Source organism: Vigna unguiculata, unplaced genomic scaffold, assembly GCF_004118075.2.
Source record: "Vigna unguiculata cultivar IT97K-499-35 unplaced genomic scaffold, ASM411807v1 contig_3, whole genome shotgun sequence".
Classification (NCBI taxonomy): domain Eukaryota; kingdom Viridiplantae; phylum Streptophyta; class Magnoliopsida; order Fabales; family Fabaceae; genus Vigna; species Vigna unguiculata.
The window spans coordinates 306,626-325,000 of NW_021011005.1; the positions used below are offsets into that span (position 1 = coordinate 306,626).

Sequence of the window (18,375 nt, forward strand, 5' to 3'; positions counted from 1 at the left end):
TTTTGATTTCGAAATTTGAATATTATAGTCATAACTCGAAGTGCTCCTTGGTGTATTTCTAAAAAGAATCCTTTTTTCTTCGAATCTTAGCAATTAATATCCTTTCGAAACAATATTTTTTTCTTCATTGGATTGGAATTGACTGTGAATTCTTTCGATTTCTTATTCGATTTATGTATTCTTTTTTCTCAATTAAAGAAGGCAAAGGCTAACTTCCGAAGTTTAAGTAAAAAAAAATGATAAAATACAATCTAAATTTATCTAGAAGCTCTATAACTTGTAATGAAGCTTATACTTGATAGAAAAGTTATTATCATATAGAGTTGACGAAAGAGATGAAGTTAAGTTCATTAAAGACGAAAAATGAAAAAAAAAAAAAGCATTCCCCTTCTATATCTTACATCTATAGTCTTTTTGCCCTGGTGTATCTCTTTCACATTTAAGAAAAGTCTGGAATCTTGGTTTATTAATTGGTGGAATACTAGTCAATCCGAAATTTTCTTGAATGATATTAAAGAAAAGAGTATTCTAAACAAATTCATAGAATTAGAGGAACTGTTTTTCTTAGATGACATGTTAAAGGAATGTCCGAAAACATATATACAAAACCTTCGTACTGGAATTTATAAAGAAACAATCCAATTAATCAAAACACACAATGAAGATCGTATGAATACGATTTTGCACTTCTCCACAAATATAATTTGTTTCTTTATTCTAAGCGGTTATTCTATTCTTGGTAATCAAGAACTTGTTCTTATTAACTCTTTGGTTCGAGAATTTATATATAATTTAAGTGACACAATAAAAGCTTTTTCTATTCTTTTATTAACTGATTTATGTATAGGATTCCATTCAACCCATGGGTGGGAACTACTTTTTGGCTTCGTTTATAAAGATTTTGGATTTGCTCAAAATGATCAAATTATATCCGGTCTTGTGTCCACTTTTCCAGTCATTTTAGATACAATTTTAAAATATTGGATTTTCCGTTATTTAAATCGCATATCTCCATCACTTGTAGTGATTTATCATTCAATGAATGATTGACAGAAAAACCGATTTACTTCAATGAATTTCAAGTTTTTATCTAAAAAAGATAATTTTTCATTTTCCCCTCTTTAAAAAAAAGTTAAATAAAAAAGGGGTTCCCACCTTGGATAGGGAACTATGCGAGTGACCTACCTAATCTTATTGTAGAAATTTTCAGGATCAATGATTAGACCATGCAAACTAGAAATGCTTTTTCTTGTATAAAGGAAGGGATTACCCGATCCATTTCTATATCGGTCATGATATATATAATAATTCGAGCACCCTTTTCAAATGCATATCCAATTTTTGCACAGCAGGGTTATGAAAATCCCCGAGAAGCAACCGGTCGTATTGTCTGTGCCAATTGCCATTTAGCTAATAAGCCCGTGGATATTGAGGTTCCACAAGCGGTACTTCCTGATACTGTATTTGAAGCAGTTGTTCGAATTCCTTATGATATGCAAGTGAAACAAGTTCTAGCTAATGGTAAAAAGGGAACTTTGAATGTGGGGGCTGTTCTTATTTTACCGGAAGGTTTTGAATTGGCACCCCCCGATCGTATTTCGCCTGAGATTAAAGAGAAGATAGGCAATCTGTCTTTTCAAAACTATCGCCCTACAAAAAAAAATATTCTTGTAGTAGGCCCTGTTCCTGGTCAGAAATATAATGAAATCACGTTTCCTATTCTTTCCCCGGATCCCGCTAGTAAAAGAGATATTCATTTCTTAAAATATCCTATATATGTAGGCGGGAACAGGGGAAGGGGCCAGATTTATCTTGACGGGAGCAAGAGTAATAATAATGTTTATAATGCTACAGCAGCAGGTATAGTCAAAAAAATCATACGAAAAGAAAAAGGGGGATACGAAATCACTATAGTAGATGCATTAGATGAGCGTGAAGTGATTGATATTATACCTCCAGGACCAGAACTTCTTGTTTCAGAAGGTGAATCTATCAAACTTGATCAGCCATTAACAAGTAATCCTAATGTCGGTGGATTTGGTCAGGGGGATGCGGAAATAGTACTTCAAGATCCATTACGTGTTCAAGGTCTCTTGTTCTTCTTGGCATCTATTATTTTAGCACAAATCTTTTTAGTTCTTAAGAAGAAACAATTTGAGAAGGTTCAATTGTTCGAAATGAATTTTTAGTTCCGCGTATTTATCAACATATTAAACTCGTAAAAATAACTCAATTTTTTTGATAATTTTTGTAATTATATTCTGTATAATATCTGTATAATAGAAAATATATATATATATTCAAATATCGAAAAGTTACTCTAAGGGGGATTCTTTGTTTTTTCTTTTTTTTTTTTTCTTTGTCCTTTCCTAGAGTCCGATTCCTATTCCTTCTTGTTTGTGTTGAAATAGAAATATTCTAAAAATATCAATAAAATACTATTTTTGAATCCCTTCCTGAAAAATCCTATATCTTAGTTTCTCTTTTTTCCAACTTAGAATCTTTCTGCCAGATAATCTTTTATGGTATATAAATAATATGTAAAATAATATGTAGTGAACAAATAAAAAAAAAAGAATGAAATGGAATTTTTTGAAACATCGGAAGAAGTAGTCATTTATATGAAAAAAAATTAGAATTCTTAAGAACTCAAGGGGGATCCACTTGCATTCGTCAAAGAAAGAGTGGATCCCTGTTCAGTTCTTACACTTTCATTTCAAAAACCCAAATAGAATACGATTACTACAGAGATGAGCCCAATCCGGAATATGAACCATAAAAGAAAATACCAATTAAACCGATCACAGTAATACCAGTTACAGTACCTATTATCCAAAGAGGAATTCTTCCAGTAGTATCGGCCATTTATCCCACTTTCCTCCACATTTAATCACGTAGTCAGTCATGCTAAAGACATTAACAAACAGTCATAGATAATTATGAAATGATATCCTTCCGAATGGGATAAAAGAATTCTTAATATATATATTATTGACTATTCCTATTTCTTCTATTAATTCTAATTAATTGAAGAAATAATTTGAAAATAAAACAGCAAGTACAAAAATAAGTAATAACCCCCAGTAGAGACTGGTACGATTCAATTCAACATTTTGTTCATTTGGGTTTGATTGTGTCATAGCTCTATAATTCAAATTAAGTTTATCGTTGGATGAACTGCATTGCTGATATTGATCCCAAAAAAGAAACAGTGGGTACCGCTAGTCCGTGAACAGCTAGCCATCGTACTGTAAAAATTGGATAGGTCCTATCTATAGTCATTGGAGCCTCCTAAAAAGATCTACTAAATTCATCAAGTTGTTCCAAAGGATCAAAACGGCCAGTTATTAATGGAATTCCTTGTCGGTTCTCTGTAAAATACTCGTTTGGGCGGGGACTTCCAAATACATCGTAAGCTAGACCTGTACTGACAAATAACCAACCTGCAATGAATAGGGAGGGTATAGTAATGCTATGAATAATCCAGTATCGGATACTGGTAATAATATCAGCAAAAGAACGTTCTCCTGTGCTTCCAGACATCTTGAACTCCACATATTCTTGTACAGTCAAAAGGGGGGGATCGAGTCCATAAAAGACGAGATCAGTAAGGCGAAATTTACTGAAATAGAATCCTTGTTAGATCGTCCATTTTGTACCAACGGTGTCTTTTGAGTATACCGAATCAGTATAGCTATCCTTCTTCTAACAGAGCAATGAAATTTCACAATCAGTGTAAAATTTTAGTACTAGATTTTTTTCTTCTTTTTTCATTGATTGTCTCTATGTAGTCAAAAATCCGATAGAAAATTTTGCAAAGTTTGGGTATATAAAAATTTTTTTTATATTAAATTTTTAGAGTAATAGTATAAAAGGAAGGTTCTTAACATTTCAAATTATTAGTTTTGGATTAGAAACTAAAGATCCATTAAAATCGGAATATGAGAAAAGGGTTTCTAATAATTAATAAAGTAGATAATTCATAAAGTAGATTTTCTATTTTAATAATTCAATTATTGCCAAATCAATAAATATATTTTTTGTGGTTGTTGAAGATCTTTTTTTCTATTTTCTTCTACATTAATTCAAAGTGAAATAAAATGAAATAACAGAGTTATTATTCTTTGTTTGAATATTCATAATTTTTCTTTTCTTTTTCCAATATAAACAGAATTCTATTGGATATCTATAGAATAATACTAAATATTTTCATTAGATCAGTTTACTTAATTCCTGAGTTGATTAAGAAGTATGTTGATTTGAAATCACAGGATGGGTAGATGTAACAGATGAGGAATTTATTTCTAAATTATGTTACTCTATTTCTTTTTTTTTTTTTCGTCTCTAATAATTGAATTTATTGAGGAATTGCCAATTTTGAATTGTATCTTTCAAGTAGGATTTTTTATCTTCTTTTTTCTCTCAAAAATGGAAATTTAGGGAAGTGCTTTATAAACATATGTATAAAAAGAACGAACATATTTCATTTAGTTTCTATATGCCCACTATCACTAGTTATTTCGGTTTTTTACTATCGGTTTTAATTATAACCTCGTCTCTATTTATTGGTCTTAGTAAAATACGACTTATTTGATTTGTAATTTTGAGAGGAATAGTAAATTTTGGTATAAGACATTCTAGAATTCCTTACTATGTCAATTTACAATTCTCGATCGTTGAGATTTATGATCAATACAGATTTATGTTTAAGGCTAGATATTATATTACCTTTCTTTTTACTTTTCGAACAAATAAAAATGATTGAAGTTTTTCTATTTGGAATCGTGTTAGGTTTAATTCCTATTACTTTGGCTGGATTATTTGTAACTGCATATTTACAATACCGACGAGGTGATCAGTTGGATCTTTGATTCATTAATGTCTCTTTTTTTGTGATTCCCTATTTATTTAGTTTAATCCTAATCGACAAGGATAAAATTCAGACTTTCTTTTGAATGTTCAATTATTTCAGTGTAATTATCAGGCGAATAATACTAGAATCACGCTCTGTAGGATTTGAACCTACGACATCGGGTTTTGGAGACCCGCGTTCTGCCGAACTGAACTAAGAGCGTTTTGTTTTCATAAAATTATATGATCCAAATCCATTTTGCATATAGATATTCAGTATGTATGTTCAATTGGAATTCGTCTTCACAGGTTCCCGGTTTATTGCTCATCTCATAGAATATGGAATATTATAGAATACGGAATATCATAGAATAAGTAATTGTTAGGGATAGGGATGACAGGATTTGAACCCGTGACATTTTGTACCCAAAACAAACGCGCTACCAAGCTGCGCTACATCCCTTTTCCATTTGTTTATAGTGTTATTGTAAAGAATCTTTGTCTTGTTTTCCACATTTTTCTCTGTTGATATATATCAACAGAGAAAAAATACTTAAATAATAAAAAGAAAGGAGGATTTGAAATGCGAGATCTAAAAACATATCTTTCCGTGGCACCAGTAGTAAGTACTTTATGGTTCGGGGCTTTGGCGGGTCTATTGATAGAGATCAATCGTTTTTTTCCAGATGCATTGATATTCCCCTTTTTTTAATTTTAGTTATTGACACGGGAAGGGGTGAAGAAGATGAAAGGTCCAATTATATATTAAATATGTGTAATTAACCTACTCTTCTTTTTTTTTTTTTAGGAAAGATAAAGACGAAAGATTAAATTGGCCTCATTGAAATTCGGAGTGACACTCGGGATCGGGATCTGGTCCAGGCTTCAATGGAATTGAATTATTAATTCAATTCCTATGAAAAAGAAAGTGAAAGCAGAAATCCATAGGTTGGGGCAACAATATCATAAAAAATACTTTAAAAAAACGAAAATACTGGCAATTTGAAACGAAATATAGTTACAGATCCTTGTATTCTTTTTGTACTAGGTTCAATTAAATTGGAACGAAATCTTTCATAATTTTTCGAATTCTTCTTTTTTATCTTATCTTAGTTGTTTTCATCTTTTTCTTAGATTCTTAGATTCGAATCCGAAAAGAGTTATAAGTGAATTAAAAACCCAAAGGAGGGTCATGTCCAAGGGTAAAGATATCCGAGTAAGTGTTCTTTTGGAAGGTACTGGTTGTGATAAAAAGAGTCTAAATAAGGAATAAAGCGGTATTTCTAGATAGATTACTAACAAGAATCGACACAATACGCCTAGTCGATTGGAATTGAGAAAATGATGTCCCCGTCGTTATATAACAACATATGCTAAAGAAGAAAAAAAATACAAATCCTTTATTATAATTATATTTATTTAAATCAATGTTATTTTTGGAATAGGAATAAATAAACTATGGAAAAACCTAAGCGACTCTTTATTAAATCCAAGCGATCTTTTCGTAGACGTTTGCCCCCGATTCAATCGGGGGACCGAATTGATTATAAAAACATGGGTTTAATTTGTCGATTTATTAGTGAACAAGGAAAAATATTATCTAGACGTGTAAATAGATTGACCTTAAAACAACAACGATTAATTACTGTTGCTATAAAACAAGCTCGTATTTTATCTTCGTTACCTTTTCTTAATAACGAAAAACAATTTGAAAAAAGCGAGTCGACTGCTAAAATTACTCCTTTAAGAAAAAAAAATAGAAATTAAAAATTCGAAATCCAATTTGAATTTAGATTCGAATTAAACATGGATTGATGTTTTGTTCAAAATTAGGATAATTCCATTTGATTTTTTTGTTGGAATAAAAAAGATAATAGGTAACGAAGAATAATTTTTTAAGCATGGTTGTTTATTTTGATAGCTTTATCGTATGATAAAGCTATCAAAATAAACAAATTTCTAGTCTATACCTTCCTGCAGTAAATAAGGGGTTTTAAGTTTTTATGATATTATCGGCAATCATAAAAAGACAATTCTCTTTTAATATAGCAATTTGTGCAACTATTTTACGATTAAGAAGCAATTGCTTGGTGTATAGACTATTCATTAAATTATTATAAATATAAGATACTTTTTGATTCTCGCGAATTACTGCATTTATTCGACTAATCCATAAACCACGAAAATCTCTTTTTTTCCTATCTCTATCCCGATGAGCCGAAACTAAAGCTTTCAATTTCTGTTGAGTAATAGTTCGGGTAAGTCTTGAATGAGCTCCGCGAAAACTTGATACGAATAAACGAATTTTTGTCCTCCGTTTGTGAGCTATATATCCTCGTTTAATTCTGGTCATTTAATAAATGATATTTTCAGGAATAACTTTTTCATTTTTCAGTTATTCTTTTTTTCTTCCTAGTCTATTAATAACAAAAATGGATTCTTCCGATGTATAAAAAAAAATTCCAACGGCTCTTGCTACTATAACCGCCCCAACCACGATTTTTTATATTAAACATTTAACCTCAAAATCAGAAATTGTATAGATACTAGATATCAAATAAAATAAAAATAGTAAATGAAATAGGACACATATTTTTATAATGAATTGGTGGGTTCCTTCGTTTCTATGATTTTTTTTAGAAATGACCAGGTCCTCTCTATACACCGGAGCCTTTTTATTTTCATTTTTGATTCATTTAATGAATGTTATTGTTAACTTGTACAGTTCACACTCTGTGGCTCTACCCATGCAATATTGAGTAAGTAGGTTTTTTCACAACCAAATCTAATTCTATAGTAACGGTATTTAATTATGAAAATTTGCTGGGTAGCTGACCCTCTTATTCCATTCTTACAAAATCCATCAAAATACATTCATTAAGGACATACTTTATTTTTAATTGAAATAGTATTTTCTCCGCTTAACGGGTAACTTTTTTTTGTTACCGATGGGAAAGTCCTTCTCATATGAAATTGCAAATGTGTATTATTGGTTTTGCACCAATCGAAACCATAAATTTTATACAAGATAGAAGAATGTAAAGAATTATATAATTATATAGAAAAGAATTATATATTAAGTTAAGATAGTGTGAATGTAGTTTTTGCATTCACACTATCTTAACTGATTACCAATACTGAAAAATTTTAATTTGTTTTTTCTTAGTATTTAAGCTGAACGAGTCGCACATACACCCTGGTACACGTTCCTCGACGTTGAGGGCATCCCCGAAGAGCTGGGGATTTTGTGACGTTTCGGATTGGCTGTCTTGTGTTTCTAATAAGTTGTTTCATAGTTGGCATGGTAAGTCGTACTATATATATCTATATTTTTGTATAATGAGCAGGTTTAGATCTATCCTAACCGTGAATTACTTATATTCTATATTCCTTATTTATAGCCTATATTAATTATATATACTATATTAATAGATTAACTCTTAGAGATTTTATTTTAAAATGTAAAGTAAGATAGAGTAAAAAATTAAATTTCCAATCTTGTATTTAATTAGAATAACCTTTGCCACCAATTTTTTATTCAACTGCTACAAGATCTACAATTCCATGAGCTTGGGCTTCTGCTGCTGACATAAAAACATCCCTTTCCATGTCTTCCGATATAACCCATAAAGGTTTGCCCGTTCTTTGTACATAAACCCTTGTGATAGTTTCACGCATTTTCAGTAGCTCTTCCGCTTCCAGGACAAATTCTCCCGCTTGTGCCTCATAAAAAGAACTAGCAGGTTGGTGGATCATTACCCTGATTATATCACTTAAGTAGTATTTCCCTTATCTTGATAAATCTTTTTAGAATTCTTTTTACTATATTGGTAGATTGCTAAAGATTGTCTTTATTCCCAAAATAAAGGTAACAGAAAAGGGACAAAGACAAATAAGATAAAGGGCAAAAAGTATATTCAATAACCGTACAAGCATTTTCTGCGTATTGATGCATACGGCTTTTGTACTTATGCAATTCATTTTTTCCTCTATGGATAGAGTAGAGTATTTTCTTCGATGAATTTTGTTTCTACATTTACAAATTTCTTTTTTTCTATCAAAGAAAAAAGAAGTACAAAATCTACTAGGTCTTTTGGATCCGGATCCTTAAATAATAAACAATAGAATAACCAACTTTCTTTTTGAATCTATTTTTAAATACTACGATGGTTCCGTTGTTTTTTATATCATTTTGGTATTCAACAATCCAAAAGTTTCTTTTTTTTTTCATATATTAAGTTTTCTTCTGATTCAAATAAAAATTGTTACAAGCTTTCTGGTATGAAAAAAAACAAAAAAGTATGCGACACTACTAAAATGAAACTAGGTTTCTTATAGATCAGATAAAATGGAAAATACCCTCTTTTTCATACTACTCTTTCTATATATAATTAAATGATTCAAAAAAATTGCATATGGAATTCAAAATACCATGCTATTATTACTTTGGTTTTTATGGCGAAGGTATAGTATATATAGATAGATATCTATTCTATATATTCTCAAAGAAAAGAATCATTGGCGCCAAGCGTGAGGAAATGCAAGACGTTTGGTAATTGTGCCTCCTGCCAAAAGAAAGGATCCCATTGAAGCAGCTAATCCCAGACATACTGTCTGTACATCTGGTTGTACAAATTGCATAGTATCATAAATAGCTATTCCAGGTATTACCCACCCCCCGGAGAGTTTATAAACAGAGACAATTCTTTATTCTCTTTCTCTATGCTCAGATATATCATAATACTAATAAGTTGATTCGATATTTCACTATCAACATCTTGACCTAAAAAAAGTAATCTTTCTCGATAAAGTCGATTGATTAGGATTCCATTTTTTCCTTAAAAGCCGTACATGCACCTTTTGATGCATACAGTTCATCAAAAATTATATAAGCAAAAAAGGAATCAATGTGTCGATTTTAATCTTTCTCTTTTTCTAATGGATTTCTTCGAACTAAAAAAAAAGAAGAATATACTTAATTTAGTGAACTATCTTCTCATTGATGTATTGCTTTCATCGAGATCGAAGCCGAATCACAATGTAATTTTCTTGTTTCTGAATGGACTTTTTCAATTCTTTTAGGTTTCTTTTCTACTCTGAGTAAAGATCTGCCCGATTTGGATTTGCACATATAGAACAAATAGTCCAAAACTATGTATTTTTGTTAGAACTTCTTCCTTTTCTGAATTTATTAATGTTTTTTGTAAAATACAATATATAGATATGATAGAAGTAGTGATCGTAGAAATATTACCAATTGGTTTTTTCTACACAGAGCCTGGGTACTTGATTTTATTGGTCCAATTAAGCCAACCATAAATTATTCATAATTTCGAGTAATAATCTGGAAATTTTATCTAAAAATGAAAAAATCGATAGAATAGTACTTCATTACACTTCACGCTCCCCATTTTTTTATCTTTATGATTTCATCATTCTCTTTTGGGGGTGAAAGCGGGGATATCTCGATCGGGGGAGAAAACGGGTAAATCCCATATAACCTACTATATCTGACAAGTCGCACTATATATCAACCCAAGATGCATCTTTATCCCCGGGGGTTCGAAAGGGTACTCTTGGAACACCAATGGGCATAAAATGGACAAATAATAAAGTCATATATCTCACTTTAGTGTGGAAACGTAAGAATTAGCTTATCGTGTTAAAAAAGATTTACTTGATTTTATATTAATATTGCTTTTTTTTATAAAAAAGAAGACTAAATAAAGTCGAGTTGTTATAAATGGGTCATTGGGGTGATAAGCGAATATGTCTGCATTTACTTATTTAAATAGTCATAGAGAAAGTTGTCAACCCCTTTCGTCTCCCCACCATTGCGTATTGTTACTTATCCGGTATAGAATAAATCTGTTTCTTTGATTTCGACAAATATGATTGTTCCATTTTCCAAGAGAATCTACTGAAAGGCTATATTCATTTTTTTCCAGTGCAATAAAGTTACATAGTGTCTATTTTTTGTTGAAGGGGTATTTTTTCATGGGTTTACCTTGGTATCGTGTTCATACTGTTGTTTTAAATGATCCGGGCCGTTTGCTTTCTGTTCATATAATGCACACAGCTCTAGTTGCTGGTTGGGCCGGTTCGATGGCTCTATATGAATTAGCAGTTTTTGATCCCTCTGATCCTGTTCTTGATCCAATGTGGAGACAGGGTATGTTCGTTATACCTTTCATGACTCGTTTAGGAATAACTAATTCGTGGGGCGGTTGGAATATCACAGGAGGGGCTATAACGAATCCGGGTATTTGGAGTTACGAAGGTGTGGCCGGAGCACATATAGTGTTTTCAGGCTTGTGCTTTTTAGCGGCTATTTGGCATTGGGTTTATTGGGATCTAGAAATCTTTTGTGATGAACGTACTGGAAAACCTTCTTTGGATTTGCCAAAAATTTTTGGAATTCATTTATTTCTTGCAGGGGTGGCTTGTTTTGGTTTTGGCGCATTTCATGTAACAGGATTGTATGGTCCCGGAATATGGGTGTCTGATCCTTATGGACTAACTGGAAGGATACAATCCGTAAATCCCGCGTGGGGTGTGGAAGGTTTTGATCCTTTTGTTCCGGGGGGGATAGCTTCTCATCATATTGCGGCAGGAACGTTGGGCATATTAGCGGGTCTTTTCCATCTTAGTGTGCGTCCACCCCAACGTCTGTATAAAGGATTACGTATGGGAAATATTGAAACTGTCCTTTCTAGCAGTATTGCTGCTGTCTTTTTTGCAGCTTTTGTCGTTGCTGGAACTATGTGGTATGGTTCAGCAACAACCCCCATTGAATTATTTGGTCCTACTCGGTATCAATGGGATCAGGGATACTTCCAGCAAGAAATATATCGAAGAGTTGGTGCTGGGCTAGCCGAAAATCAAAATTTATCAGAAGCTTGGTCTAAAATTCCTGAAAAATTAGCTTTTTATGATTACATCGGAAATAATCCAGCAAAAGGGGGGTTATTTAGAGCTGGTTCAATGGACAATGGAGATGGAATAGCCGTCGGTTGGTTAGGACATCCCATTTTTCGAGATAAAGAAGGACATGAGCTTTTTGTACGTCGTATGCCTACTTTTTTTGAAACATTTCCAGTTGTTTTAGTAGATGGGGACGGAATTGTTAGAGCCGATGTTCCTTTTCGAAGAGCAGAATCGAAATATAGTGTCGAACAAGTAGGTGTAACTGTTGAGTTCTATGGTGGTGAGCTTAATGGAGTAAGTTATAGTGATCCCGCTACTGTGAAAAAATATGCTAGACGTGCTCAATTGGGGGAAATTTTTGAATTAGATCGTGCTACTTTGAAATCAGATGGTGTTTTTCGTAGCAGTCCAAGGGGTTGGTTTACTTTTGGGCATGCTTCATTTGCTCTGCTATTCTTTTTCGGGCACATTTGGCATGGTTCTAGAACTTTGTTCAGAGATGTTTTTGCTGGTATCGACCCAGATTTAGATGCTCAAGTAGAATTTGGAGCATTCCAAAAACTTGGAGATCCAACTACAAGAAGACAGGTAGTATAACATTCTTTTGTTCTTTTCTACTTTTTTATAATTTTGAATTTCATATAAAGAACTAGATAAATCTTGATTGGAATCATTGCATTTATTCTTTTTTTTCTTTTCGAAAAGAGCCCCACCCCAAGAAACAGGTATGAAAGCTATAATTGTAAACCACGATTAAATTTATGGAAGCTTTGGTTTATACATTCCTCTTAGTCTCAACTTTAGGAATTATTTTTTTCGCGATTTTTTTTAGAGAACCTCCTAAAGTTCCGACGAAAAAGGTCAAATAATTTTTTATTATCTTAATTGAAGTAATGAGCCCCCAATAGGGAGGGCGCATTACTTCAACTAGTCCCCATGTTCTTCAAATGGATCTCTTAGTTGTTGGGAGGGTTGCCCAAAGGCAGTATATAAGGCATACCCAGTAAAACTTACAAGTAAACCAGATATAGAGATGGCAATTAGAGTTGCTGTTTCCATTATTTTAATTCTAAAGTTTCCAGATCACAATAGATCTATAGGATAAGATCCTTATATTTACAGCGGAATGGTATACAAAGTCAACAGATCTAAATGAATAAAAAAGAGTATTTATGGCTACGCAAACCGTTGAGGATAATTCTAGATCTGGTCCAAGACGAACTGTTGTAGGGAATTTATTGAAACCTTTAAATTCAGAATATGGTAAAGTAGCCCCGGGGTGGGGAACTACTCCTTTGATGGGTGTTGCAATGGCTCTATTTGCGATATTTCTATCTATTATTTTGGAGATTTATAATTCGTCCATTTTATTGGACGGAATTTCTATCAATTAGATTCACAAGAATCGAGTAATTAGTTTATAGAAAGTGAAGCGTTTAGGTTTCTTATTGTTTCTTAGTCTATTCCATGTTGATGTGGTAGTTTGATCGTAGAATTTCTTTGTTTCTGTATTTCCGGAATATGAGTGTGTGACTTGTTTTAATTGGTCCTATTGAAAGTACAGAACATAAAATGGGTCTGTCATCTTGATATAGATGGTTTTATTCCGTCAGATATTTAATCTAGTATCTGGAGCACGGAATATAGAAAATAGATTCTAAAAATCTTAATACTATGATTCATACTAAATATTTAGACCTCGCAACTGGATTTAAAAACCTTTTCAAAGAGTTCTAAAAATATATTGAAAAATTTTGATTCTTTCAAGCTTCTCCAGTTTGTCTTTATTTTGAGCAAAGGACAAACCTTTCCTTGAATTTTTTCATTATATTTTATCTATTCATTGAAGAAGTGATGATCCAGCAATTCTTACTCAGGGAATTTTTGGACTTCGATTAAAAATTGTTTTGAATCATCGTGGTTCTAGTATGAATCTGAGGTTTTTTTTATTCATTCATATGGTCCTAACAAGAGAATCCTTATCAATAATAAAAATTCAAGAATAAAGAAGACAGCAGTAAATTCACATTATACAAATAAAAAGAAGTAAAGAATATTCAAGAGGCCTTAAAAGATCACGATAAAGACGGGTGCGCCGACTTGATATTTTGGCATTATAACAAAAAAGAATAGCTTTCGGATTTTTATTTCTTTTTTATCGTAAGAGAAAATTAGAATCATAGGATTAAATAAAGCAGTTTCAAACTTTCTATTACGGATATCTGTTTTTGTTACAATCAATATTTGGGTATTTTTGTTTGAGCCGTACGAGATGAAATTCGCATATACGGTTCTCTGGGGGGGTTCCTTTGGGTTACCTATCTCAATAAAGTTTATGATTGGTTCGAAGAACGTCTTGAAATTCAGGCGATTGCCGATGATATAACCAGTAAATATGTTCCGCCTCATGTGAACATATTTTATTGTTTAGGGGGAATTACACTTACTTGTTTTTTAGTCCAAGTAGCAACAGGATTTGCTATGACTTTTTATTATCGCCCAACCGTTACTGAAGCTTTTGCTTCTGTTCAATATATAATGACTGAAGCTAATTTTGGTTGGTTAATCCGATCAGTTCATCGATGGTCGGCAAGTATGATGGTCTTAATGATGATTCTACACGTATTTCGTGTGTATCTTACAGGTGGTTTTAAAAAACCTCGCGAATTAACTTGGGTTACGGGTGTAGTTTTGGCTGTATTAACTGCATCTTTTGGTGTAACTGGTTATTCCTTACCTTGGGATCAAATTGGTTATTGGGCAGTAAAAATAGTAACAGGCGTACCCGAAGCTATTCCTGTAATAGGATCGTCTTTGGTAGAATTATTACGCGGAAGTTCCAGTGTGGGCCAATCTACCTTAACTCGTTTTTATAGTTTGCATACTTTTGTATTACCTCTTCTTACTGCTGTATTTATGTTAATGCACTTTTCAATGATACGTAAGCAAGGCATTTCTGGTCCTTTATAGTGAATATGGGTCATAGATATTTGTAATCACTTCATTATCATTTTGTATTTTGGGGAGGATTTTTTTTCATTGCTACAATTATGGATTATAAAACAAAATAAAACATGTATTTAGATATTTTTCTTCAACTTAACAAAAATTGAATTTTTTTTACATACAAAAATAGTTGAAGGGAATTCTCCAAAAAAAATGGATTATGGGAGTGTGTGACTTGAACTATTTATTTGGCCGCGCAGATATATGACTTTATCTTATCTGCCACATTATAATTTACAATTAAATGTGTCTTTTTTCCAACCACCAAGCAAGGCTCTTACAGAGAGGGTAGGCTGGTTTTACTTGAAGAGAATCTTTTCTATGATCAGACTCGATTTTATTCTGCATCAACAGGCTCCATAAGATCCAGTAAAAGAAGTGATGTGATATAGTCTGAATTCTATATAGTATGACAACGCATTCATTTCCTATGCATTGATTTGATTTCTGATACTATTGGAGTGAACAAAGTAGATCTAAAGAACAACGCAAGTTAGGTTATATTAGTAACAAGTAAATTCTTTGTACATAAAAAGTATCAAGATTTTTTTTTGATAGGATAACAATTGCAAAGTTTGAGATCACCCAGAAAGCATTATCAACTTGAAAAGTCTACTCGGGTATTGAGCGTTTACTAAAATTTACTTAAAAAGAACTTAATTTTTTTTTCAATAAAAAATGGTAACTTTGGAAAAAGAGAATAGAATCAAGTTTCTTTTATTATTTAGAATCTTCATATATGTGTGGATAACACATACATTTTTTTCTAGTTTATTCTATAGATACAGTTGAAGAAAAATTTGATTAGTGCTCGAGCCGGATGATGAAAAATTATCATATCCGGTTCTTTTGGAGGATGGATCTATAAGAATTCACCTATCCCAATAACAAAAAAACCTGACTTGAATGATCCTGTATTAAGAGCTAAATTGGCTAAGGGAATGGGTCATAATTATTATGGAGAACCCGCATGGCCTAACGATCTTTTATATATTTTTCCAGTAGTAATTCTAGGTACTATTGCCTGTAACGTAGGCTTAGCGGTTCTAGAACCATCCATGATTGGGGAACCTGCGGATCCTTTTGCAACTCCTTTGGAAATACTACCTGAATGGTATTTTTTTCCCGTATTTCAAATACTTCGTACAGTGCCCAATAAGTTATTGGGCGTTCTTTTAATGGTTTCGGTACCTACGGGATTATTAACAGTACCCTTTTTGGAGAATGTTAATAAATTCCAAAATCCATTTCGCCGCCCAGTAGCAACTACCATCTTTTTGATTGGTACTGTAGTTGCCCTTTGGTTAGGTATTGGAGCAACATTACCTATTGAGAAATCCCTAACGTTAGGTCTTTTTTAAAATTATAAGATTGGTTTCATTTTGAATTCATTTTGAAATAAAATATCATGACATCTGTATTGTATATCTAGGGAGAATTCTTTCTGAACCTACTAATCCCTAGATACATCTATTCCTTTTTAGATATATTCTGACCATTAGGATTTGTTCTAAATATTTAAATTACATATTTTGACCTTTCATTTTGAGTTTAGAAAAAAAATCAATTTGAAAAAATCCTATGTCAATAGATTTCAATTTTATGCAAAATACTTTTGTATTTTTAAAATGTCCAATATAGATTTTCCATCTTCTACGCGAAAATGTTCAAATTTCAGAAGGTCTTCTTGACTGTTATTCAAAAGTTCTAATAATGTATGAATATTGGATCTTTTGAGACAATTATAGATCCTGGGAGGTAATTCTAATTGGTCAATAAAAATAGATTTCAATGCTATTTCTTTTTTATTTTTCCTTAGTTTATCTTTAACCAATATATCATGAAAAGTAAAAAGGGGCAAAGTCACTTTGTCTTGATTTTTTTCTAAATGAAAGTTATCTTCTTCTGCGTGTAAAAAGGGAAGAAATAAATCAATCAAATTTTGGGAGGCTTCATAAAGGGCTTCCTTAGGAGTTAAACTTCCGTTTGTCCATATCTCCAGAAAAAGTATTTCTTGTTTTTCATTCCCATTGACATAAGAATGAATACTATAATTTACATTTCGAACAGGCATGAATCTAGCATCTATATCATAACTTCCGTCTTGAAAGTTTTTTAATGTTTTTATACGATACCCACGATTTCTCTCAATTTTTAATTCAATACACAAATTAACAGGTTCTGTTACGTTGGCTATATGTTGTCTATTATCAACGATTTCCACCGAGGGTGGTAAAATGATGTCTTGAGCGGTTATATATCCAGGACCTTTGAAAGAAATCCATGCGTCCTGTGTTCCATACATATTACTTTTCAATACAATTTTTTTCAAATTCATGAAAATTTCATGTACTGATTCTTCAATACCTATTATGGTAGAATATTCATGTGGTATTTTCTCTGATTTTACACGTGTGATACATGTTCCCTCTATTTCTCCGAGTAAAATTCTTCGGATTGCAATGCCTATTGTATCGGCTTGACCTTTCATAAGTGGGGACAGAATAAAGCGTCCATAATAAAGACGCTTACTGTCTATTCGTGATTCAACACATTTCCATTGTAGTGTCCGAGTAGAGACTCTTAATTTCTCTTGAACCATAGTAATTATTTTGATAAAACTCTTGACTTGTTTTTTTCTCTTGAACTATTTTTAATGTTTATTTTTAGTTTTATACACGTCTTTTTTTAGGAGACCTACATCCATTATGTGGCATAGGAGTTACATCTCGTATAAAATTTAATAGTATACCACTTCTACGAATAGCTCTTAATGCTGCATCTCTTCCGAGGCCAGGCCCTTTTATCATGATTTCTGCTCGTTGCATGCCTTGATCCGATACTGTTCGAATAGCATTTCCTGCTGCAGTTTGAGCGGCAAAAGGTGTTCCCCTTCGTGTACCCTTGAATCCACAAGTACCCGCGGAGGACCAAGAAATCACCCGACCTCGTACATCTGTAATAGTCACAATAGTATTGTTGAAACTAGCTTGAACATGAATAATTCCCTTTGGTATTTTACGAGTATGATTACGCGAACCAATACGTACATTTTTACGTGAACCTTTTTTAGGTATAGATTTTGCCATATTCGATTATTTCAATACAATATTTCATTAAAAAAAAAAAAATAAGATAGATCTAGGGTATGGAGATATCCATTTCATGTCAAAAACGGATCCTTTTCCAATTCTTTTCGAATTTGATATTCGATTTTTTCTATATTCTTTTTATTTGCTTTTGATTAATATCAAATACAATTTTTGAAATCAAAGTTAAAAGTTGAAATATCAATAATATTTAAAAAATGGATTTTTCATTTTCATAGAATAATATATATTCTAGATAATTTTATAATTTTCTCTCTTTTTTTATCTAGTCTATTTTTTTAGAAAGCTTCTGTTTGTTCAAATATTATCCTTGTCTTTGTTTATGTTTTGGATTGAAACAAATTACTATAATTCGTCCTCGTCTTCGAATCAATCGACATTTTTCACAAATTTTACGAACCGAGGCGTTTATTTTCATATTTTACATTCCTTAATTAGTTAATCCAAAATTGTGGAAGAAAATAAAGGTTCCTTACATTTT

General features: G+C 32.1%; 1 protein-coding gene and 1 non-coding gene across 2 annotated transcripts; one reads left to right on the plus strand and one right to left on the minus strand.

Annotated features, from left to right (window-relative positions):
• Positions 1-5,001: 5,001 nt before the first annotated feature.
• On the minus strand, positions 5,002-5,075 carry TRNAW-CCA. The gene has a single exon. It is a non-coding gene; the product is annotated as a tRNA-Trp (tRNA).
• Positions 5,076-10,730: 5,655 nt separating this feature from the next.
• On the plus strand, positions 10,731-16,185 carry LOC114171562 (photosystem II CP47 reaction center protein-like). Its single transcript, XM_028056511.1, has 5 exons — positions 10,731-12,366; positions 12,484-12,511; positions 12,946-13,138; positions 14,079-14,728; positions 15,640-16,185. Exons 1-5 carry the CDS (start codon positions 10,849-10,851, stop codon positions 16,143-16,145), a joined length of 2,895 nt encoding a protein of 964 aa, XP_027912312.1. The 5' UTR covers positions 10,731-10,848; the 3' UTR covers positions 16,146-16,185.
• The last annotated feature ends 2,190 nt before the right edge of the window (positions 16,186-18,375 follow it).